The 23,902-nt window shown below is 40.4% G+C and overlaps 2 protein-coding genes and 1 long non-coding RNA gene across 3 annotated transcripts; 2 read left to right on the top strand and 1 right to left on the bottom strand.

Moving 5' to 3' along the window:
• Positions 1–5,817: 5,817 nt before the first annotated feature.
• HSP90B1 (heat shock protein 90 beta family member 1) lies at positions 5,818–11,066 on the top strand (the record flags this gene model as incomplete). The annotated part of the gene is made up of 9 exons (XM_084254915.1): positions 5,818–5,899; positions 6,111–6,230; positions 7,368–7,484; positions 8,727–8,864; positions 8,945–9,022; positions 9,140–9,205; positions 9,686–9,955; positions 10,168–10,413; positions 10,926–11,066. The coding sequence occupies exons 2-9, from the start codon at positions 6,132–6,134 to the stop codon at positions 11,064–11,066; spliced, it is 1,155 nt and encodes a 384-aa protein (XP_084111041.1). The 5' UTR covers positions 5,818–5,899; positions 6,111–6,131.
• A 1,627-nt stretch (positions 11,067–12,693) lies between these two features.
• On the top strand, positions 12,694–14,192 carry LOC311184488. Its single transcript, XR_014617098.1, has 3 exons — positions 12,694–12,768; positions 13,110–13,232; positions 13,907–14,192. It is a non-coding gene; the product is annotated as an uncharacterized lncRNA (long non-coding RNA).
• Positions 14,193–17,574: 3,382 nt separating this feature from the next.
• UQCC6 (ubiquinol-cytochrome c reductase complex assembly factor 6) lies at positions 17,575–20,017 on the bottom strand (the record flags this gene model as incomplete). The annotated part of the gene is made up of 2 exons (XM_084255003.1): positions 17,575–17,670; positions 19,910–20,017. 2 exons carry the CDS (start codon positions 20,015–20,017, stop codon positions 17,575–17,577), a joined length of 204 nt encoding a protein of 67 aa, XP_084111129.1.
• Between the last annotated feature and the right edge of the window lie 3,885 nt (positions 20,018–23,902).

The following is a 23,902-nucleotide window of genomic DNA, read 5'->3' as shown; positions in this document are numbered from 1 at the left end:
GAAAAATCAGAGAAGTTTGCCTTCCAGGCTGAGGTTAACAGAATGATGAAACTTATCATCAATTCATTGTATAAAAATAAAGAGGTAAGCACCATGTGGTTAGGATAATATTTTGTCTCTGTATGTTGGCATACTTGTTTACTTTCATTTGTAAGTGTACTTACTTCATGTAACACCAAGTAAGTAGGTAGCCAAGTTTAAATATAAGGGTTGCTGCTGGATACCTACTGTGTGTGTGTGTCTTGGGAATAAGGGATTATCCGGATGTTAGACTTTTTACCCCTTGTTTTTCCTTTCCCCTCCCCCCACCCAAATATGTTCTTGGCTTACTAATTAGTTGTGAATAATTAGCTAATTATCCCACAAACTTTTATGTATTACATACATAAAGACCACTAGTAGGAAAATAAGAGCATTACTACTTTTAGCAGTTCAGGTTTCCCTTATAGTTGCTATAATCCTCTGTATAAAGAACTGTCCCTTTTACCAAAAGAATGAAGCCACCTCTATATCATAAGAAGTCTTATTCCTTTAAAAGTGCTTTTTCAGAATACAGAGAAGAAATAAAATGAGTTTGACTTAAATGTCCCATGTATCTTGCGGCTAACCTGGTTATTAAATCTGACTTCCGTTTAGATTTTCCTGAGAGAACTGATTTCAAATGCTTCTGATGCTTTAGATAAGATAAGGCTAATATCATTGACTGATGAAAATGCTCTTTCTGGAAATGAGGAGCTAACGGTCAAAATTAAGGTAAGCCTAAAACAATTTTCTTTTTAATGTAAAAAAAAAAATCTCAAGGGACTCCAATCGGTCAAAAAAGGATAGGTTATACTGGAGTAACAAATAAACCTCAAGTCTCGGGCTGAAATTCAGGGGATCAGCAAAATGTGGCCTATGGGCCAAGTCCTATTTGCTGCCTGTTTTGTAGTTTTAAAGGAATATGGCAGTGCTGGTTTGTGTCTTACCTGTGACTGCTTTTGTGCCACACAACAGTTGAGTAGTTGTGACAGAGACCCTATGGGTTACAAAACCTATAATATTTATTTTCTGGCCCTTTTATAGAAAAAGTTTGCCAAGCCCTGGTTTTAGTCATCAATCACAGGCTGCCCTGTGGCTTTTGCTTTACATCGTCCTCACTGCAGGACATGGACTGATTGAGCTGCCTCCATCTGGAGTGTCGCTGGTTGCCATGGTACAGAGAGAGCTTGGAGGGTCTCACATCAATTACAGACTCCAGCCTGAAAACCACCCTCCTGACTCCTGCATGCACCCCATTTGCCAGAGCTAGTCACATGGCTTTACATGGCCGTAAATGAAGGAAGTTTATTCCTACTATGTTTCCCCAAAGGCAGAGAGTTGGGAATATATAGTGAAGAACACAGATCACCCCAGATTCCAAGTTCAGAAGTCATCCAGTTTTGGGTCCTTTTATTTTCTATCAAGAAAATAGGCAAAACAATTTTTATACTTGAATTTTTTCCTTCAAAAATAATTTTTTTAGGTTTATCTCTGCCCTTTGACATTTAGATCAGTCTCTGTCCTCTTTATATTTCTTACTTTTCAAATGCACTGAATTTAAGTTTCTCTAGAAAGATGTATACTCTCCCAAAAGACCATGAAAAACTATATAGAGGAAAATAACTTGGTTTAGTTTTCCGTATTAGAATTGATACGGCCCGAGGCTGGTAATTTCTCAATATGTTGTTAGTATTTACTTGGGTTTACATTGGGTATTGAAGTTGGTGGGTTTGTTCTTTCATAGCATGGATATGAAGCGAGTGTGACTCTTGTTCTTGTCTTGCTTTTAGTGTGACAAGGAGAAGAACCTGCTGCATGTCACAGATACTGGTGTAGGAATGACCCGGGAAGAGTTGGTTAAAAACCTTGGCACTATAGCCAAATCCGGGACAAGCGAGTTTTTAAATAAAATGACTGAAGCCCAGGAAGATAGCCAGTCAACTTCTGAGTTGATTGGCCAGTTTGGTGTTGGTTTCTATTCTGCCTTCCTGGTCGCAGATAAAGTTATTGTCACATCAAAGCACAACAATGATACCCAGCACATCTGGGAATCTGACTCCAGTGAATTTTCTGTAATTGCTGACCCAAGAGGAAACACACTAGGACGAGGAACAACAATTACGTGAGTATTACTAATTCCTAATAAGAATTAATAGTGTAGCAAGGATCTTGATTCTCCAGTTCTGACTGGAACTGATGCTTTTATTCTGCACTTTAATTTCCTTGCCTATAAAATGAGAGTGAACTGTTCTCATCACTTGAAGAAAAATTTTGAAACCCAGCTCAGGGGGGAACACCCAGTTACGGGGGCTGCTATCCCTGGAGCCCACAAAGTAGGAAACGCTCTCTCTTCTGGGAAAGAAGCAAGTAAGAAGCGATACATGGAGATGTGGTCCAAGTTTCCCAGGTTGGCAAGACTTAGAAAAAGAGTGAGTCTGGGGAGCATCACAGACGAGGCATGGACGCACACCATATCGCAGGTTAAAGGGGTTCTTCTCATTGTGACACAGATAGAATTTTGATTGACTTTTTATGGGATTTTCTGAAGGTTGAGTAGACACTTTGAAGGGTTGACTTGAACAAAGGGCACAGATGAGGGCCTTGAAGGAAGCCAATAAAAATTCTTGATGAAAATGTTTCATTTGAGAGTAGTTACAAATTACTGAATTGAAATTAGTTTTAAGCTAGTAACTATCCTCCCTATAGATGAAACAGATCTTATTCCCAAGTAGACAGGATAACAGGGCAGCTGTTTGCTTCCCTAGAACCTCCCTTTAGTTTTCCCCAGCCACCTCAGAGATAAGGAAATGACATTTCAGAGAGCCCTTGACTTACCAACTTCTGCCAAGTGAAGTAAATTTAATCAACAGTGAGAATTTTTAAATATCCAAGCACAAATCATTTTCTTCATCACAGAAGGTAACATTTCCTGTCTTCATTTTCACAGATGTTCCTTTAATGAAGGCTCATTAGATAATTGCATTTCAGTTACTTGCACTAATTTATTGTTCCCAATTTACCTTCCCCTGCATTTGTTACTAATAGGCACATCTGGTCTCATTGGGAAGCATCACTGATAGTTACACCCTACCTAGTGCCCTCTCTCAGGTGTTAGAGGGGTAGAGGGAAATATCCCCTTAACTAGAAAGAGGTAGGAAGTGTCCCAAGAGGTGCCAGTGTTGTGGGGTGCTAAAACATGGGTGAAAATATCTAGATCTAAGGGCCATAAAAGCAAACATTGTAGTCTGCTCCCCTCCCAGTGCCCGACACTTGACTGGCAGGTGTTTCTAGGAATGAGTGAGGGTGTTGGGGACAGTTTCCTGCAGGTAGCATGGATGGTTGATCAGTAAAGAAAACAGGTTCTGTTTTACCTGAGCAATTACCTTTGTTCTTCAAGTTTGATACCCACCATTCACTCAACAGATAGTCTTGTGTGTGTCTGTTACTGGCAGGGGTTTAGGGCTATGGTAGAAAATGAGACAGATGCTGTCCCTGCTTTCACATCACTCACTCTAGTAAGGAAAAAAGCATGAAGCATTTCAGAGGGGCAAATCTTATGCCAGAAAAGATGCTAAGGAACATCTTTACCAGAGGGTCGTTGGATATTCTGAAGCTAGAAGCAAAGGCTCATTTGAATAGACAAGGGAGAAAGGAGAGTAATGGCGAGGAACTGATTAGGTCAAGATCTTGCCCTTTATCTTATGTGTGACTCTTATATTTGACCAATAAAATAGAAGCCATCGGTCTGTTCCATTTCCTTTTTTTTCTGACTACCCCTAAATTAGCCACCACCTGGGCCCTTACAAGCCAGTTTGTGAGGATTAAATGAGATCATGAAAATTGTCTGTCCATGTTTCTACAATAAGGGGGGTGTTCTATACTCCCCGAAGCTCAGCTCTACTTCTGCTCTGTTGTCTCTCATCTTACCTCCTCTTAGACTAAGCATAAATTAATTCCTGCCCAGTCTTTTAAAGTCAGATTTCCCCCCACACCTCCCTCTTACCCATAAAGTGTAAACATGTTCAAGTCTCTGGGGATAGGAGGGAAGGCAGGTAGGGCCATGCCCCCTTCTCTGTCAAGCACGTACCCTCTCTTTTTCTCTTCCCCCCATTACAGGTTAAGCTTCTTAAATGTATTTGCTTTTGATGCTATTGCACCTCTGTTCAAGCCACAGCTCACTGTATTTTTACTTTATCCACCATCTTCACGTTGAAACCAGAAATCTGTTGCTAAATCCAGTTGACTTAGGATTTTGGTTATTTGTTAAATGACATTACCCTTATCAAGAGACTTTCGTTTTTCTTACGTTTTTTTCCTCTTACGTTTTCTACAGAATTTGCTTTGTTCTGCTCCCTCCTTAAAACAGTCCACTCAGTACCTAACTCTATGACCCTGCACCTTAATCTATATGCCTGTTTCTTAAATGTCAATATCTTTATTTCAAAGTTAAGTTTCAGCTCTTTCTTATCCTTATGTTTCCCTGACAGTCTTAACCACTGTCATGGATTCGTTTCTAGCTCTGAAAGTTCTCAAATCTGTATTCTTTGTCTAGATTAACAGCAATAAAGGACCAGCTACTAAATGTAAAGTTTTTGACTGTAGGATCTGTCACATGTCACAACTCTACTATCCTGCAAGCAGGCATAGACAGTATGTGATAAGGCTTTGTCTTAACTCCAGTTTCTTCTTGGTGCCAGCCAGTTTGCCAACCCCTGGTCTAGTGCTCACTAGTGGGCTCTGTGCTCATTAATCGCTATTTTAAGTACCTCTAAGACATCTAACCATCTGCTTTAATGTGCACCCAAAACTAAACTCTCCTTCAGCCCCACATAGCTAAGATGTTTGCACTGAGCCCAGAAACTATCACTTCTCTAGACCATGTCATCCTATGTTACCAATGTGTTAGCAGGTGCTGCTAAACTAAACACTTTTTAAGGCAGGGACAGAACCATAGAAACAGTAACCCCCATATTTAATGGTAACAGAAACATCAAATGTGGGTTACTCTCTGTATTTGAAAGTATGTTGTAATTTCTAGTGGCTGGAGGTGGGAGCTGCAGAAGTGCCAAGTTAAGAAGCGAGCTACAGTTTTCAGTTTTGTAATTATCTAATAAGCCAGTGCTGTCCAGTAGAACTTTCCATGTTTTATCTCTGCACTATCCAGTGTAGCAGCTACCTGTGACTAGAGTACTTGGAATATGGCAGTGCTACTAAAGAAATAGCTGTAACTTTTCTCAAAATAGTCACTCATTTCTGATAGCTACTGTTTTGGGTAATGTAGATTGCAAATAATTCAGATTGATTTTTTAGCTTCCCACCATAGCTATCTACAGTAGTCATTTGATTTCTGTAGTAACCATCAGACTATATGTAGTTTTACTTTTCTCCAGAATGTTTTGGTGCTTTCTCACCAAATCTTAAGCTATCTTATGCTATCTTAAGATTTCAATTCTTGAAATGAAAAAGCCCAGTCTATTTAGAAGGTTGGGAAGATTTCCATTTTCTACTTAAAAATAAGTTTATTATCCACTTACAAGAATGTGGGAAAAATTTTTTCCACTTCACTGTACATGTATTGGGTATATGTAGTCCGCAAACTCTTATTGGTGATGACAGTTTTTGAATATTGAGGGACATCATGGATTACATAGAACTGCTGATTTATTAGCATTGCATGAAGGTTTTTAAGATGAATTTATAACCTTATAAATCTAAATAAACCTTGTAAACCACAGATGTTTATTTCTCAAATGTCTTCCCTTGCAGCCTCGTTTTAAAAGAAGAAGCATCTGATTACCTTGAATTGGATACAATTAAAAACCTCGTCAAAAAATATTCTCAGTTCATAAACTTCCCCATTTATGTATGGAGCAGCAAGGTAAATCTATATTAGCAAAATTTTATGTATTACCTTGGCACATATTTGACACTTAAAGAATGAAAATTTTAAACATGGTTCTTTCAATACATGATATTCTTGGGTTTTTTAACTGAAGAGACTTTTTGAGCTGTAATTGTTTCCTATTTATAAATGAAATCAGAATTGAGAAACAAATGAGTTTAACCATAATTCTACTTTGTATTTACAGACTGAAACTGTTGAAGAACCCATGGATGAAGAAGAAGCAGCGAAAGAAGAAAAGGAAGAGTCTGATGATGAAGCTGCGGTAGAAGAAGAAGAGGAGGAAAAGAAACCAAAAACTAAAAAAGTAAGTCTGGTTCATTTCTCAACTTCAAGAATTGTTGGAGCCAAGTTAAAGTAAAATTATTGCTTAGGGTCTAGTAGCACAAAAAGATTGTTTAGCATATATCAGAGAAATTGGGAAAACCCAAATTAGAGTGAAGGTTCAGTTCGTAAAGTCTTCTTTTTTCAATCGGTAGGTCCAGACCTCAACTTTTTAAAAACAAGGACACTTGACTTGTGTGTGTATCCATCTGTGTTTTCTCCCTCTAGACAGTTTTTAGTAGTAAACATACATGATTTTCTGTCTTCTGTATATTACCTAGAACTGGTGGCTGATTATGTGTTTTAAATTTTAAAATTTTAAAAAACTTCCTGCATCTATAGCATTTATAGGTGTTAACTAAAAAATTAGTTCTCTGTCTCACTCAGGTGGTAGAGTAGGTGGAACTAATGGTGGTGGGTGGGTTTTTTTTTTTTAAAGGTTTATTTTATTAATTATTTAAACTAGTTAAAAATACCAGTCAAAAATTTTTGATTGGATTTTCCTCAATTATCATGACTGTCTCTTCTCTATTAAATATCAGTCTTAAATGTTGAGACTTGTTACTTTTTTTTTTTTTTTTTTTGGTGGGACCCTCACCGGTGGCCTTGGATCGAACTGGTGCTGCAGAGGCTACGGGCAGCCTTGCAACCCAGTGCTCAACCGCTGCGCCACCAGGGGAGGCCCAAGAGACTTTTTAATTTGATCCAATTGGCAAGAATCACTTTAGATTAGAGGTATCCTTTGGTGCCTCCTGTATTCTTTCGAAATGTCCTAAAATGGGCCTCCCTGGTGGTGCAAGGGGTTAAGATGCAAACCTATGAAGCTATCTGCGGCCACTGCAGCTCGAGTTCCATCCCCAGCCAGGGAGCTACCCACATGGTGGGGCAGACCTCTCCTGTCTCATCCACTGCTCCTTTCAGCAGTGTATTTCAGCTTTCCTGTTCTGTTCCCCACTCTGTCTCTGGTGAATCCTCTCACCCCTCACACCTCTGTCCTGTGCCCCAGTTCTTGTATGCATAAATAAATAATAAATCTTTTTTTTTAAATGTCCTAAAGGTGTGGCTACCACTAGCTACATGTGGGTGTGTACTAGAGATTAATCAAATACTGTAACTTCAGGTTGAAAAAACTGTCTGGGATTGGGAACTCATGAATGATATCAAACCAATATGGCAGAGACCATCAAAAGAAGTAGAAGAAGATGAATACAAGGCTTTCTACAAATCATTTTCAAAGGTAAATATTACTTTATAATAACTGGATAATGAAACACTACTAAATCAAAACTATTTTAAAAACCATTTACTCTGACAGGGACTCTAGGCTTCACTACATTGCCAAGGTGTCTATGAAACAAAGAGTAAGAACTGTCTACATAAGTAGATGTTTGGTTTCCAGTGCAAAACCCATAAAAAATAAAATCATGTTATTAAGTGGCTTTTAAGATTATCTTTAAAGAGCTTGTTGTCGGCAGCATCAAACATTTATTGTGAGGTCATATGCCTAGGAATAATTGTGTTGCCTTGCCTGTTTTTTCCTTTAACGTATGCCTTCTTGCAACTCTTAAGAATTTAAAAGTAGTATTAAGATTCTTTCAAGTTAATGTTTATTCCAAAACAATATTTTATACCAGACAGAATAGTTTATTGGATTTAGCATGGCTAGATAAACTATTCAGTGATTGTATTTTTTCTTTATTCCATCTGTTGGTTTATTTGACCTTTACTTTCTTTATGTTAGCATTAAACCAACTTTTAAGCTGTTCCTCTAAAAACTTTCCCCAACACACCTAAAAATAGTCTTATTTCTGCATGTAGTAAATATCCGTTTTAAAAAGTAATCATGAGATACTTTGCATTCTTTTTCATTTTTTGTACTGTGTCTTCAAAGTTAGTGTATTTTACACATACTGGCACCTTTCAATTCAGACTGCCACATTCCAAGTGCTCCGTAGCCGCATGGGATGGAGTAATGGATAACACACATCTCCAGAGCTTCTGTTCCAGGCTGTTTACATCTTTCTAGCCACTGCTACTGTCCAGATGCCACAGAGTTGTGCTCCCATGGACCTCTCTGGTTGATTAGCACACCCATAAAATGTCATATGTTGTCATTTACTCAGGATGGTGGTTTTCCTGTCGTATGTTTTCATTTACTCAGGATGGTGGTTTTCCTGTCCTGTTCAGACTTATGCAAACTAGACACATCCATACTTCCCAAGTGTGGGAACAACAGTGATGTCATTGCATACATAACTGTATCTGGCTAGTTGGAATTACATCTTAGTTATTTCTTATTCCCTTTATGCCCCACCCACCCCCTTTTTTTTGGTAAGGGAAGTTTTTTGGTTTTTGGTGGTTTTTTTTGTTTGTTTTTTTTTTGGTTAGTGAGATGTTAAACTGAATGTACCAAATAAAAAGTTACTTAGCCGTTGTTCCCCCTTTGCCTTGTGAATGACATGATCCCAACTTTCCATAGGAAAGTGATGACCCGATGGCTTATATCCACTTCACTGCTGAAGGGGAAGTTACCTTCAAATCGATTTTATTTGTTCCCACCTCTGCTCCACGTGGTCTGTTTGATGAATATGGATCTAAGAAAAGTGATTACATTAAGGTGGGTTTTTAAGTCCTATAAACAGTTTAAAACTGGAAAGTATAACTTTGGAAAGTGACGACTTCTTGTTCTCTGCTTAGCTGTATGTGCGCCGAGTATTCATCACTGATGACTTCCATGATATGATGCCCAAGTACCTTAATTTTGTCAAGGGAGTTGTGAGTATCTGAAGGTTGGGGGTGGGAGGATGACAGTGGTGATCTAGAAGGCTTTTTTTTGTTTGGGTTTTTCCCAGTGTGTTTATTGCTCACTGAACTTTCTTTTGCCATCGGAAGGTGGACTCTGATGATCTTCCCTTGAATGTTTCCCGAGAGACTCTGCAGCAACACAAGCTGCTTAAGGTGAGTGTCTTTGGGAAGAGGCTAGCTGTGTGCTCTTTGATTGGTCTTGAAGGACAAGCTCTGTTAGTGAGTGTATTCCCAGCTTTTGAGATGAGTCCTTGACATGTCAGGTGAAGAACTTAATTTCACTGTGGAATTACCAAATACTGAGGATCTGATTGCTTCCCCCTAATTTTTTATAATAAAAATGTTTATATATACAGAAAAGTTGAGAATTATACAGTGAACAGCCCCACTGTTCTCACTGCCTGGTCTAAAGTTGGACTATAAATAGTAAAACAATCTTGTGACAATTTCCAGTGACAAGTCTCTGCTTCAGTCTAACAGGTGAAGCGCTCCACCATTTTTGCCCCTTGATAAGTAGCAACCACCATGCTTGTCTTTGTAGTTGTCACCACACCCCTGCTGCCTTACTCATTGTAGGGTCTCAAAAGTTTGAGCCAAGACACTCTCTCATCAGTATCCTTTGGTTTTCCTTAGGTGATTAGAAAGAAACTTGTCCGTAAAACTCTGGACATGATCAAGAAGATTGCTGATGAGAAATACAATGATACTTTTTGGAAAGAATTTGGTACCAACATCAAGCTTGGTGTGATTGAGGACCACTCCAATCGAACACGGCTTGCTAAACTCCTTAGATTCCAGTCTTCTCATCATCCAACTGACATTACTAGTCTAGACCAGTATGTGGAAAGAATGAAGGAGAAACAAGACAAGATCTACTTCATGGCTGGGTCCAGCCGAAAAGAGGTGAGAATTCCAGCTGTCGGGGATCCTGGTTTTATAGCTGAGGGGGTAGGCATGAGACGCAGCTGAGTCACAGGCGGGAAAGTCCTGTTTCCTGCTCCTCTTAGTTCTCCAATTGGAAAACGGGGCTGGCACTACCATCTAAACATAGCTGTGAGGGTGCGCAAATAAAGTAGGGCCAATCTTGGGAAATTTCATTTCTCTTAATTTTGTAGGCTGAATCTTCTCCATTTGTTGAGCGACTTCTGAAAAAGGGCTATGAAGTGATTTACCTCACAGAACCTGTGGACGAATACTGCATTCAGGCTCTTCCTGAGTTTGATGGGAAGAGGTTCCAGAATGTTGCCAAGGAAGGAGTGAAGTTTGATGAAAGTGAGAAAACTAAGGAAAGTCGTGAAGCAGTTGAGAAAGAATTTGAGCCTCTGCTGAACTGGATGAAGGATAAAGCCCTCAAGGACAAGGTATTCTACAAATTACAACTCATGAAAATTTTAGCACCTCCATTTTTAAGTTTTTGTCAGGTTAAAATTGGCAAACTTGTTACTTTGTAACCAGTGAAAGCTGAACAAGTCATTTGATGATAGATTAAATGATTGAAAGAAAGAGCTTAAAATGTATGGATTACAAAGAATTTAAAGGATAATAGCACTGGTTATTCTATATGTGCATATCAGTATATCTTTTCTTTGTAAATGAAAACTTTACATAGTTTAATACTGCTTTTCTCATTATAAATTTGCATAGATTAAATATATAATTTATAGTTTTTACAAGTTGGTTTTTGTTTCTGACTGAAAAAAAATCAGATTAAATGACATCTCCTAAAATTACAAATAAAAAGTACTTTTATGATGTGTATGTATATGACCCTAAGTGGTGAATCCTTAAGAGGAGGAAATGCAATTACCGAGTGACCTTAGCTACTGACAATGGTATGTGTTTGTGTCTCTAACTTTTGATTTCTCATCCCAAGATTGAAAAGGCAGTGGTATCTCAGCGCCTGACGGAGTCTCCCTGCGCCCTTGTGGCCAGCCAGTACGGGTGGTCTGGCAACATGGAGAGAATCATGAAAGCTCAAGCGTACCAGACGGGCAAGGACATCTCTACCAAGTAAGCATCCTCATAAAATTCCCTGCCGAGGTGTTAACTCTTGTCCAGACTTCCTTTAAAAGACACTGCCAATCTCCGTACAGAGAAATGATGTGTCCATGACTGTCTACTGCAGATTAGACAGACAGTCTTACAGAAGGATGCCTTTACAGTGGACTGGTGAAGGGCTTGGATTCATGATTTATTTTACTTTATGTACAAATCAAAATATTCTTAATTTGTTATACATACAGTCTTTTACTTTTGCCTTATATTATGCGCTTCTTTTACATAATGGTTACAGATGACACTAATGAGAGTTAAATTTTTCACATGAGTAAGGTCCCTTCTAGTCGCCACACAACCCTTTTCCAGTATATTAAATTACAGGTACTCAAGCTATATGTTCCACAAAATACAAAACTCAAGAGGCACATATGAGAGAGATATCTTTTAAGAAAGCTGTATTTCAAGGTTATGGTTTAACGTCACAACATTGGCCTTGAAATTTTTCCTCTCTGCTTTTAAATTTCCTTCTATCTGAAATGTCTTATTTGCTACCTTATTTTCCCAAGATCCACCTTAGACCTCTCCTCACAAGTTGTAGTCTCCACTGTCACACTTCCAAAGCTCCATTTTAAAAAATATCATAGTACAATGCTGCCTTGTTTTAAATGCTTTATCCCTTGACTAGCTTATCAGTTGGAGAAGAACAGGTTTCTGATATTTGACATCTCATTGCAACCATATAGTAGCTAGTCAATAAATTTTTCCCTATTTCAACATTTATCAAGTTACCGTCCATTCAGCAGACATTAGAGAGCCCACTGGTGATCTAAAATAGACATTGGTGCTGTTTTTGGGACATTCAGACTAGTGAAGATGAGAAATCAAGTCATAAACTTCTAAAGCCCTGAAGAGATAATGGATACACCAGGATAGGGGTAGGTGTGGCTCCTCGTCCTCAGTTTACAGCTATAAGAAGGAAAGGAGTTAGAACCAACAGAATATTCAAGATCATGTAACTGTGTTCAGAATGCATTGGGAACTGATCTCAGGTAAAAGAAAGTTAGTGAGAGAAGGTGTTACTAGCAGGACCCAACCTAGACATTTTTGACCTCTGGGTCATTTAAGGTAGTGAGAATAAATTAAGAGGGAATGAACAACAAGATACTAAAACAGTTTAGCCACTCAACAAGGTGACTGGGCATTTGCAATTCATTAGTAAATATTTGTCTTTATTTCACTCATTCTAGCCATGCCCCTTTAAAAGGGAAGACTTGTTTTAGCCATATAAGTATGTCTTAATTTTTCCAAGACTTGTTCTCTGTAATCATGAAAGTTAGTAGTAAAATAAGGGAAATGTTGAACCCTAAAATTTGTTATGATTTTACCCCTTAACAGTTACTATGCTAGCCAGAAGAAAACATTTGAAATTAACCCCAGACATCCGCTGATCAAAGACATGCTTCGACGGGTTAAGGTTAGTACTTGTACAGCTATACTCCTGTGTCTTGTAATTTGAATACTTTGTGCCTTTTTATTAACAAGTGTGACTTCTTACATCTCAGGAAGATGAAGATGACAAAACAGTTTCAGATCTGGCTGTAGTTTTGTTTGAAACTGCAACACTGCGATCCGGATATCATTTACCAGACACTAAAGCTTACGGAGATAGAATAGAAAGAATGCTTCGCCTCAGCTTAAACATTGATCCTGATGCAAAGGTTTGTACTCCCCACCTTCCTGCATAGGCTTTTTGAAATTTTTTTTCTTTCCTTATTAATAGGTTTCCCATGATTGAGGTAGCTCTGAGAAATTTGACTAATTTGTCTTGTAACAAACAGTATTGAAGATTTTAATCCCTCTTGCTAATGCACTGTGCTGGGAATTAATGAAAAATTCCTTTTTCACCCCTTCCGTTAGCTTGAGTATCAGTTTTAGAGAATTTACTCTCCACTTGCAGGTAAACAGTGAAATTGATTATAATCTCACACATTTAAACAAAGTGAAATCAGATCCAAGTTAACAGGTCCATTAATGGGCTTATATAAAATGCTGTTTTTAGGTGGAGGAAGAACCCGAAGAAGAACCTGAGGAAACAGCAGAAGACACAGCAGAAGACACAGACCAGGATGATGATGATGAAATGGATGCAGGAACAGATGAAGAAGAACAAGAAACAGCAAAGGTATAGCAAGTCAAGAATGCACTTGCATTTTTAGTTCTGACAGAGTTAGGTAAACTTTACACTCTGGCAAAGGTAGCACTGTGTATAACATACAAATTTAAAAGCTGGAGTGAATCATTTTCTTCTTTCAAGTACATACTTCAGTTTTTCTATGTCCTTTATTTTAACCTGTCATTCTTAAAAGCTTAACAGAATTTTCCTTAGTCCACTGTGCTTGTGTGCTCTCTGCCACTTGCTCTGCCTTACTATATAGACAGCAGCATTTGGCTGTTGTCAGTTTTTCATTGTTCCTGTTCAGGAGCAATTTGATCTTGTTGGTGGCTTCTAAACTATTTTGCAAAGAGAAGTTATATTACCTACAGCTAAAATAACAGTAATGGGCTGGGCCCCTTTAATACCTTTTTTTTTTTTTTATCAAAACAGATTTGATATTAAGTCAAGTTCATATGCATACATCCTATACATACGAAATGGAAATAGTCAGAACTGTGCTATTTATTTCATATATAAACTACCCGTGACGCACAATGTGTGTATATATAAGAACAAATATAGGAACATGGTATAGAATATCCAGATGTGTTGCATAGGACCTACTAATCTAAGTATAATCTGAAATTAGCATCTTAACAATGCATACCTTTTAATGTCTTCTGACTTTTCTGTTTTCACAGACATCTACAGGTGAAAAGGATGAATTGTAAATTATAATCTCACCATTGGGAACCTTGTGTGGAGAGGGAATGTGAAATTTAAGTCGCTTCATTTGCGAGAGAGACTTGTTTTGGATGCCCCGCCCCACCCTCTTCTCCCCTGCACTGTAAAACATTGGGATTGTGGGTCACAGGAAGAAGTGGGTTTTTTAGTTGAATTCTTTTTTAACATTCCTCATGAATGTAAATTTGTACTATTTAACTGACTATTCTTGGTGTAAAATCTTGTCATGTGTATAAAAATAAAAAAGTCCCAAATACTCAGTGTCTTGCCTGTCTTCATAATGCATCACATAGAACTACCTGATTACTTGATTTTTTTTTAATCACATGTATTTTTTTCCCTTAAAAAATAAAATGTATATTTATTGAAAAGTTTTTAAAAATCAAATGTTCTGAAAGATCACCCATAGGGAAAAAAGATAATTTTCTTTACAGAATAAATGTATTCCTCCTTCCAGAAAATGGCTTTTAATCTCCCCCTCCCCTTTACCTTTTTGATTGTGGGCTGGACTGTTTCTAAAGAACAGAGTACAGGGAAAGGGGAAAATAGCAACTACCTACTGCGGAGAAACCTGGCAGACACCACCAAGTGACCAAAGCTAATAGTATCACAAGTGTGCCTAGTATGCGGTAAGGCATGTCACCTTTTCAAAAACCCATAAACTTACATAAATATGAGACAAACCAAATAATATGTGAACAATACTTTCCACAAAGTTTCAAGGTAGAAACCAAGAAATAATAGACATGGCAACTAAATGCAATGCATGACTTCCCTGGTGGTGCGCTGGGGTTCAGTCTCAATCCTATCCAGGTATGGCCAGCCACTGCTGCATGAGTTTGATGCCCAGCCAGGGAGCTAACCCACAGGGCGCAGCAGACCTTTCCTGTCCTGCCTGCTGCTCCCATCAGCACTGTATTTCAGTAGATCTGCCTGTTCTGCTCCCCCCTGACTGTGGCTTTGGTGAATCCTCATTCCCTGCACTTCTGGCCTACACCCTAGTTTCTGTATGCATAAAAAAAATCTTGAAGAGGGAAAATGCAATGTAATACCATTGATTAAAAGCGGGGAAAGCTAAGTCTGGGGTATAGTTAACTGGTTTCTTAGCTTTGACATGATCATGGTAATGATACCACTGTGAAGACAGGAAAAGGTATACAGGAAACTCAACAATCATCTAAATTTATTCCCAAAAGGCTATCTTTAAAAACTCATGATCCTGGGCCTCCCCGGTGGCGCAGCGGTTGAGCGCTGGGTTGCGAAGCTGCCCGCGGCCTCTGCGGTGCTGGTTCGATCCCCGGCTGCTTCCCGGCCACCAGAGGAGGGTCCCACATGGCGTGCAGACCTCTCCTGCCGCCCGCTGCTCCCCTCAGCAGCGTACTTCGGTCCTTCTGCCTGTTCTGCTCCCCGCTCTGGCTCTGGTGAATTCTCTCACCCTCCCGCGCTTCTGACTGTACCCAGTGCATGTATAAACAAAAAACAAACAAACAAACAAAACATGCCTCTATAAAAAAAAAAAAAAAAACAAAACAAAACTCATGATCCTATAGAGACAACTATAGCTATTAAGTAAGGAACCAATCTAGCATTTAATTTCTTTGAGACATACTCCTCTATTTATGGGCGAAATCATTTTAGTCATATTGCCAACCAGAATGGTAGTCTTAATTGGCCTAAGAGGGAAAATGTCTTAGCTGCATTTTCAAAGATCTTGTGTATACTTGAAAATTTTGTGGGATCCATTTTTATGTTTATTTTATGTTCCATTACGTTTTGTCAAGGGACTTCACAATTTTCCTGATCATCTAGGATCTTTTTACAGGCTTCTTGCACATGTCACAGATTTGGTTCTGAAGCACTGAGATGGAGTTTTGTACACAGGGTGTTTCTTAGGAGTGCCCTTGGATCAGCATCTGTGGAAGGAAAGTCAATGGGGACTGAGCTACACAGGAGCTGAGAGGCAATGCAGGTCCAAAGTCAACCCCAATGCAGCCTCATCAACCCCATGGGGACTTGAGCTAAAATGGGCCCCCTCAGGAATGTCCACTCCTGTGTTGTGCTGAAATGGCTCACCTTTCTCCTCAGATATTGGTCACTGGCCACGGGCCCCTTTGGGTGTGACTTACACAAGGCTCCTCTTCCCCCAGGCAGTCCCTGCGGGAGCTAACAACTCTCTGAAGGCTGCTCACTGACAGCACTCAGCACTGGTACAGAGGACTTCGGGGAATCTGGACGACATATAGCCATGTCAGACATAATGTGTTTTCCACAACAGTGGTCAACTTCAAAAAAGGAAAAATATGTATCTCAGTGAGTCACTCAGAACTAACACTTAGTAAAATGATGGGATTTTTTACTTTAGGTAAAATTTTATCAGCTACAATACTTTTTCACTTTCATGAAGCCATTATCTTGTGTGAGAGTAGGGTTCAAATCATTACTTTTCCTCATAGCCAATTACTGTAGCAGTAAAAGGAAGGCATGAGGTGCTTATGACATGGTCCACTGTGTTCACCCTTGGCATGGTGGCCTCCCCCTTGCACAAACTGGCCCAAGAGACAGGCGTTTCTCCATGCCAAGGGGTAGCCATGTCCCCAGCCCTTCATTCTGGAAAGCGATGAGGGGCCACTGGTCTCTAGAAAATGCATGGTCAAAGCTCACCAATTTGGTGTTCATATACTAAAGGTCAAGGAAAACTAGAATTTGAAAACATTACTTTAACATTAAGAAAAATTCCACCTACCAAATTCAAATGAAACTAGATCAAAGTTAAAAAGTTTATTGTTGATTTATCCATCAAGTATCCTTCCTTGAAACTCTTGGGAATTGTTTGAGGAAGGAAGGTACCTAAATTAGAATAACTAAGTTAGTGTTTGGGAAACCATTTTTTAATTGCTTTAATTAAGAAAAAAATCAAAGTGCTTTCAGTCTGATAAGCAGTCTTTGCAACTGGCAGCTGTGGCAACAATTTTTATCAAGAAAAAAAAAAAAACAAGTAAGCGGCTGCTATGGAATTTGATCCAGAGGTAAACCTCAGAAGGCTCAGGGACACAGTTACTATCAGCAAACAGTTTTTCAGTTAGCAAAATTAAATGCCAGCGTGGTTTTTCAAACTGGAGAGTATATAAAGAGCTGGGGCAGTCCAAGTCACAACTTACTATTTTGTAATATACCCAATTCCAAAAGAATTTCAACCTTTAAATATTTCAATTTTATTCTGCTTAGTCCAAATACTTTCCAATATTTAGAGAAATATTAGCTTCATATGATAAGTATTCCTTGTCAATATCACTTATCACTAATACTTTCCATTTGCCGTATATTCAAGCTTATTCAGAGAGAAAAACAGAATTATAAGGGCAGGAAACATCTCAAATACTCTTATCTCATAAGTTAGTCAAGATTAAGTATCTACAAACCACATTCAAGAAGTTGAAAACATGAGCTGTGGCAGTTTTCAAGAAACGCTGGTCAAACCTTAATTAGAGCTCCATTAACATCTACCAAGCACCTGCTCTTGCAATGGTGCTTACGGACAAGCAGTTTAACTCTATTTTAAAATACTTATATATTAAAGACTTATAATACTATTCAAAGTTCTTGCCAGAGCAGTATTTTGAGTTTTCTACTGCTGGGAAATTTGAGGTTCATGTTGTCTTTCTTTCAGTCCCAAAAGCTCCGTTTTGAGTTCTCCAGGCTTTGGTGGAATTTCAGGTATTGTCTATAAAAAGAAAGTAAACGTCAGTACTTTTTTAGACTGTAATTAAATGTGACCTGAAAGTCTTCAAAGAAAGTAAAGACTAGGGGGCCTCCCTGGTGGCGCAAGGGGTTAAGTCTCAGCAGTATCAAGCTATCCCCAGCCACTGCAGCACAGTACCTCTCCTCTGTATTTCAGTAGATCCACCTATTCTGCTCCCCTCTGTTTCTGGTAAATCCTCTCACCCCCCTGCACCTCTGGCCTATAACTCAGTTTTTGTATGTATAAATTAAAAAAAAAATGTTTTTTTTAAAAAGTAAAAGACTATAAAAGAACAAAAAGTGCCCTTTATCCCTTTCTAGCAAGATATTTATGTAACTATCACCCAGATTATGTCTTAAGTACTACAGGACTCACAGAGGGAGAATTTGCATCAATATCACAGGTGACAAATTTGAATAAAGCTTTCCATATTTGAAAATTCATTCCTGCACTATTTACTGATCTTCCACCATGTGCCTGACACAGAAAAAAGGTATTAGGAATCAATTCATGTATTCAAAAACAGTAAGTGCCTATTAGGCATCAAATATAAAGCAGGGAACCAAAAAAATACAAATCTGCCTTCAAGAAAGATGGTCAGAAAAAGCCAGAAAGGGTGACTTTGTTTTTGGTAATGGACTTGGTAACATAGTTAACACATCATACCATTTACCCATTTACAGTCTGCCCTCCAGTGTGGGTGGCTTCTGGCATAGTCAAAGTCGGGTGTCCATCTCTACACTAAGTTTTACTACTCTTCATCATTTCCAAAAAAAACCAGGCCACTGCCCCAAGCAGCCATTAATGTACTTTGCCTCTCTAGATGCACCTGTCCTGGTGTTTCGTAAATGTGGGATCATATAACATGAGGTCTTTTGCAGCTAGTTTCTTTCACTTTCACTAGTCCTTCTTTCTAGGCTCATCCACGTTGTCACCCATTCGTCCTTCACTCCCTTTTTAGGAGTGAAAAAGCATCCCATGATACATTTATACCACACCTTTATCCACTGGTCAGGTGATGGACAGCAGGTTGTTACTACTTGTTGGTTTTTATGAATATTACTTCCATGAGCATTTGTGTAGAAGTTTTTGCGTGGATCTAGGCTTTCTTTTCTCTTGGGTATAAACCTAGACGTGAAGGGCCTCCCCTGGTGGTGCAGCGGTTGCAAGCGCTGGGCTGCCAAACTGCCCGCGGCCTCTGCAGCGCTGGTTCAATCCCTGGCCACCAGCCAGGGTCCCAGATGGCGTGCCTTCTGCTCCCCTCAGCAGTGTGTTCCGTCGGTCTGCCCGTTTTGTTCCCCGCTCTGGCTCTGGTGAATTCTCTCACCCTTCCACGCGTATGACTGTACCCAGTGCTTGCATAAATAAATAAATAAATCTTAAAAAATAAATAAATAAACCTAGACGTGGAATGGCTGGGTCTCATGGTCACTCTCTTTAACTGTTGGAGCAACTTCCAGGCTGTTTTCCAAAACAGCTAACTCAATAAATGCTTATAAAGATTAAGTTTCCATTTCCCTCAGAATGCCTATTTTATTCGACAAATATTTATTGTGCACCTACTGTATTATAAGCTCTTTCTACTTGAATGAGATAGAAGGGTGAACCAGGGAGACACAGTCCCTTCCTGAAGTGGACACTCAGGTGGCAGAAACAGACTAAAATAACAGCAAGTTGTGATCCCTGCTCTACGGAAACAAGGGCCTGAGACTGAAGACAGTGCAGCAGTCCTTCAGGAGCTGTCTAAGGAACCCTCATTGCTAGAAGATACTTGAACAGACTTGCAGTTGTTTTTTTGTTTGTTTGTTTGTTTTTTGTGGGACCCTCGCTGGTGGCCAGGGATCGAACTGGCGCTGCAGAGCCTCGCAACCCAGCGCTCAACCATTGCACCACCAGGGGAGGCCCCAGACTTGCAGTTTTTAAAAGGAAACTAAGCCAAGAAGTGTGAGAAAAGCATTCCAAGGAAAACAAAGTGCATGACCTTGAGGAGAGGGCAGGCTGGAAGAGCACCAGAAGCAAGGACGCTGGTGTGGCTGCAACAGCGGGAACAGGGGGCGTCTGGTGGTGAGACCCCGCAGGACCTACATACACTGCTTTGCATGCAATCGCTGCTCTAGGCCTTGGGGGGCGTACCCCTAATTCGTCTGAGGCTCATTTTGCTGTTGCGAGGAGAATGAACTGATTCGGAAGCGAGCAACGAGGACCCTCCTGCACCACTCACCAGGTCGGGCTGGTAGTACCTGTGCACCACTTGGGCCCCGGCGCACATGGCCAGGAGGCTGGCGGCGACCGTTTTCAGGTAGGTGGGCCAGGGCACGCCCGCGGGCATGGTCGGCGGCTGGACGGGGAGGGAGAGCGGCCAGGTAGATGGTTCCCAGCGCACGACGGACTCGAACTGGCAACAGGCCACCCACCTGCGGAGAAGCAGTCAGCACACCTAGGCTCCCTCCCTGCCCGCGCCCCGCTTCTGAAAGGGGGGTTCTTTAAGGGCGAACGCCCCTTGCAGGGGTAAGACCGACCTCCACGGGTTTTGAGTGTGGAGGGGCAGGAGCTTCAGAACTCCAAGACGGCTTCCGGGCGGCCGTCCAGGTGTGCCCGGGAGGAGACAACTGCGGAGCAAAGGCGGCCGGCGGCCGGCCCGAGGGCTGCCGGAAGTGCGCTCGGGAGCGAGAGCGGACGGCCGGAACCCAAAGTGTAGGGCAGCAGCGCCACGCCGGAGCGGAAAGCCAGGGCACTGCCCGCACTGGCGCGGGCACGTGACCCGGGCGGAAGTGGCCCCTGGGGGAAGCATGCCGGGCTTTTTTGGGTTTTTTTATACCACTATCCAGGTCATTGCCAGTGCCCAGTCTCACACTCCCTGTAGTTGGATTTTTCCACTGGAATATTGACTAATTTGTGTTCTCACAACGCACAGAGGGGATGGCTCACGTTTCCCGTCTTTTAGGAGCGAGTGGCCAGTCGCTGAGCTATGCGTGCTTAGGAATGAGTGACCCTAAAAGCAGGCTCATAAAAAGAAAAAGATTCTCTTTCCTTGTCCCCAGTGACCTTTTTCACCTGAAACAGCCACATTCAGACAATTGTGCCCTTGTACTATGGTGCAACAGGAAAAGAAGACTGAAATCGACATTATTTAATCTGTGCATTTGTAGATTGTGCTTTGTTATGGATTGGTTTTTGTTAAGCAAAAGATTAACATCTGAAGGACTAGGGTTGTATGTATAATGCGAATCATGATACAATTTTTAAGCGATTTTGTTAGGGAGAAATGATGTCCTGAGCTAATCCCATACAGGCTTTGTGGACTCCACTCCCAGACCAGACTAAAGCCATCAAGACATTGGGAAAGACAAATCCCATCACCACCAAAGGGAAGGTGGCCGGGACCTGAGGGTGGAGTTAAGCAGCCAGGGTTGGGTATAAAAACCAAACACGTGGGCCTTGGGGTGGCTCGCTATCGCTGCCTCCTGGCTTCACGGCTCCTGGCTCCCGGCCAGCTCTCAGAGTGCCATTTGGGATTCCTGATCGGGGGATAGGGTAGGAGTCATTTAAAACTTTGTCTCCCACTTTTCTCCCTGAGCTGTACATTTCCTCATTTCCCCTTCCCTTGAAAATAAACCTTTTATTAACCTTTCACGTGTGCCTGCAGTAGAGCATTGATAAGTCCTTTTAAGCGCACGGGTGAGGACCCACAGTCAGGTACCCTGTTTTGTATAGGGGCTGCTCTACGACAATTTCACTGTATATTTTATATATAAACTACACAAAGTATACATTTTTATGAAGTTTAATATGTGTACACCAATGAAACCACCACAATTAAGATAATGAACATATCCATCACTCAAAAAAATTTCTTTATTCCCCCTTCTAATCCATTTGCACTGCCTTCTTCCCTGGACAACCAATGAACTGTTTTCTGTCCGTATTGTTTATATCACAATTGGTTTATCCATTCACCTTTGATGGCTATTTTGGTTGTTTCGAGTTCTTGGCTAACAGAAATAAAGCTGTCATAATGAATAAACAAAAAAAGATACCTGATCAAGTGTGAACATACACTTTCATTTCTATTTGGTACATTCCTAGGAATAGAATGAATGCAGCATATGGTAGGTATGTGTATATTTAACTTTTTAAGAAATAGCTGAGCTGTTGGGACTTCCCTGGTAGTCTACCGGTTAAGTATCAGCATTATCACCTCTACTGCCTGATTTCAATCCCCAGCGCAGCAGACCTCTCCTGTCTCACCTGCTGCTCCCCTTAGTTCAGTAAATCCACCTGTTCTGCTCCCCACTCTGTTTCTGGTGAATCCCCTCACCACCCGCATGACTAGCCTACACCCCAGTTATATGCAAAATGAATAAAATCTTAAAAAAAAAAAGCTGAGCTGTTTTTCAAAGTAGTTGTATGGTTTTACATCCCAACCAGAAATATGAGGGTTCCAACTCCTCCACATCCTCTCCAACACTTAGGTAGGGTTAGTCTTTTTAATTTTACCTATTCTAATAGGTGTGTGATGGTATCTCTTAATTAATGATGTTAAGAATTACTTCATGTTTTCTTTGGTGAGGTATCTGTTTAAATCTTTCACCCATTTCTTAATTGTGTGTTGCTTCTTGTATTATGAGTTTTAAGTATATACTACGGATGCAGTTTTTTTATCAGATTTGATTTGATCTGCAAATATTTTCTCCCAGTTCTGCAGTTTGTCTTAATAATCTTTTGAAAAGGAGGTGTACATTTTAATGAAGTCCAATATTCAATTTTCTTTTTTATGAATCAGGCTTCTGGTATTATATTTAAGAAATCTAACCAAGAATCACTGATTTTCTCATGTATTTTCTTTTAAAAGTTTAATAGATTAAGGTTCCACAGTTAAGTCTATGATCCATTTTGTGCTAATTTTTTTGTAGCTATGAAGTATGATTCCAAGTTCTTTTTCTTTTCTGGCATAGGGATATCCTAGCACCATGTTGAAAAGACTATTCTTCATTGAACTGCCTTTCCCAACTTCCTTGAAAATCAATGGTGTAATGGTCTAAGTGCATGTGCATATATATGTATGTCTATTTCTGGACTCTGCTTTGTTCCAGTGATATTTGTCTTTCATACACTTATACCACATTCTCTTGACTACTGTAGCTTTAGATTAATTCTTTTATATATATATATATATTTTTTAAGATTAATTTTTATTTATTTATACAAGCACTGGGTACAGTCAGAAGCGCGGGAGGGTGAGAGAATTCACCAGAGCCAGAGCGGGGAGCAGAGCAGGCAGAAGGACCGAAGGACACTACTGAGGGGAGCAGCGGGCGGCAGGAGAGGTCTGCGCGCCATGTGGGACCCTCCTCCGGTGGCTGGGGAGCAGCCGGGATCGAACCGGCGCCGCGGAGGCTGCAGCGCAGCTTCACAACCCAGCACTCAACCGCTGCGCCAGCGGGGAGGCCCCTTTAGATTAATTCTTAAATCAGGCAGTGTTGCCCTCCAATTTTTGCCAGGTAATTAATCTTTTATCATTTACTTTAATAGTTGTGGTCAGTACATTGGAAAGTTATGAAAGTCATGGTTTAGATTAAATTGCAGAACTTTTAAGTTCTCTGGGTTTCAGTTGTCCCCCCTTTCCCCTTCAGAGTGGTCCTAGAGCATCAGATCAATGTTTGCTTGTGGGTTTCTAGCGAGTGTTTTGCCTTTTATTTTGGTTGCTAAGTAAGGAGAGCAATGTTTATCTGGGTGATTGAAAATCATCATTCTCTTGTAAGCAGTTTTGATCTTGGCCTTGCCAGCAGCAAGGGTTATGCCCAAAATAAACCTAGCTCTCTCATTTAAAAAATTTTTTTTTAATATTTAAAGAGCAGGTTTATTAGGGAAAGAGACAGAAGAATAAAAGACACTTGTATAGACACAAGTGGGCAGGAAGAGCTGCCGGAAAGAGGTTTCTGAGAGAGGCCTGCATGGTTGCAGGCAGGTGGCCTTGAGGAGAGCTGCCTCTGCTGAAGGAGGTCAGTGAAGAGAAGCCCTGGCATGGTACAGTCACAGGCAGGCAGGAAGCTGCTGCCCTGCAGAGGGAGAGAGTTGGTGAAAGTAAGCACCTGCATAGTCACAGGTGGACAGATGGAGTGCTGCCTAGTTCTCTCATTTTCTGTTCAAATTCTTCTTTATAATAAAATGGAAGTCTAGGAGTTGAAATCTTTGCAGTTTGGGATTATTTGGT

The sequence above is a fragment of the Talpa europaea genome (assembly GCF_964194135.1).
Source record: "Talpa europaea genome assembly, chromosome: 15".
In the NCBI taxonomy this organism is placed as follows: Eukaryota; Metazoa; Chordata; class Mammalia; order Eulipotyphla; family Talpidae; genus Talpa; species Talpa europaea.
This window is presented reverse-complemented; position numbering and strand designations above follow the sequence as displayed.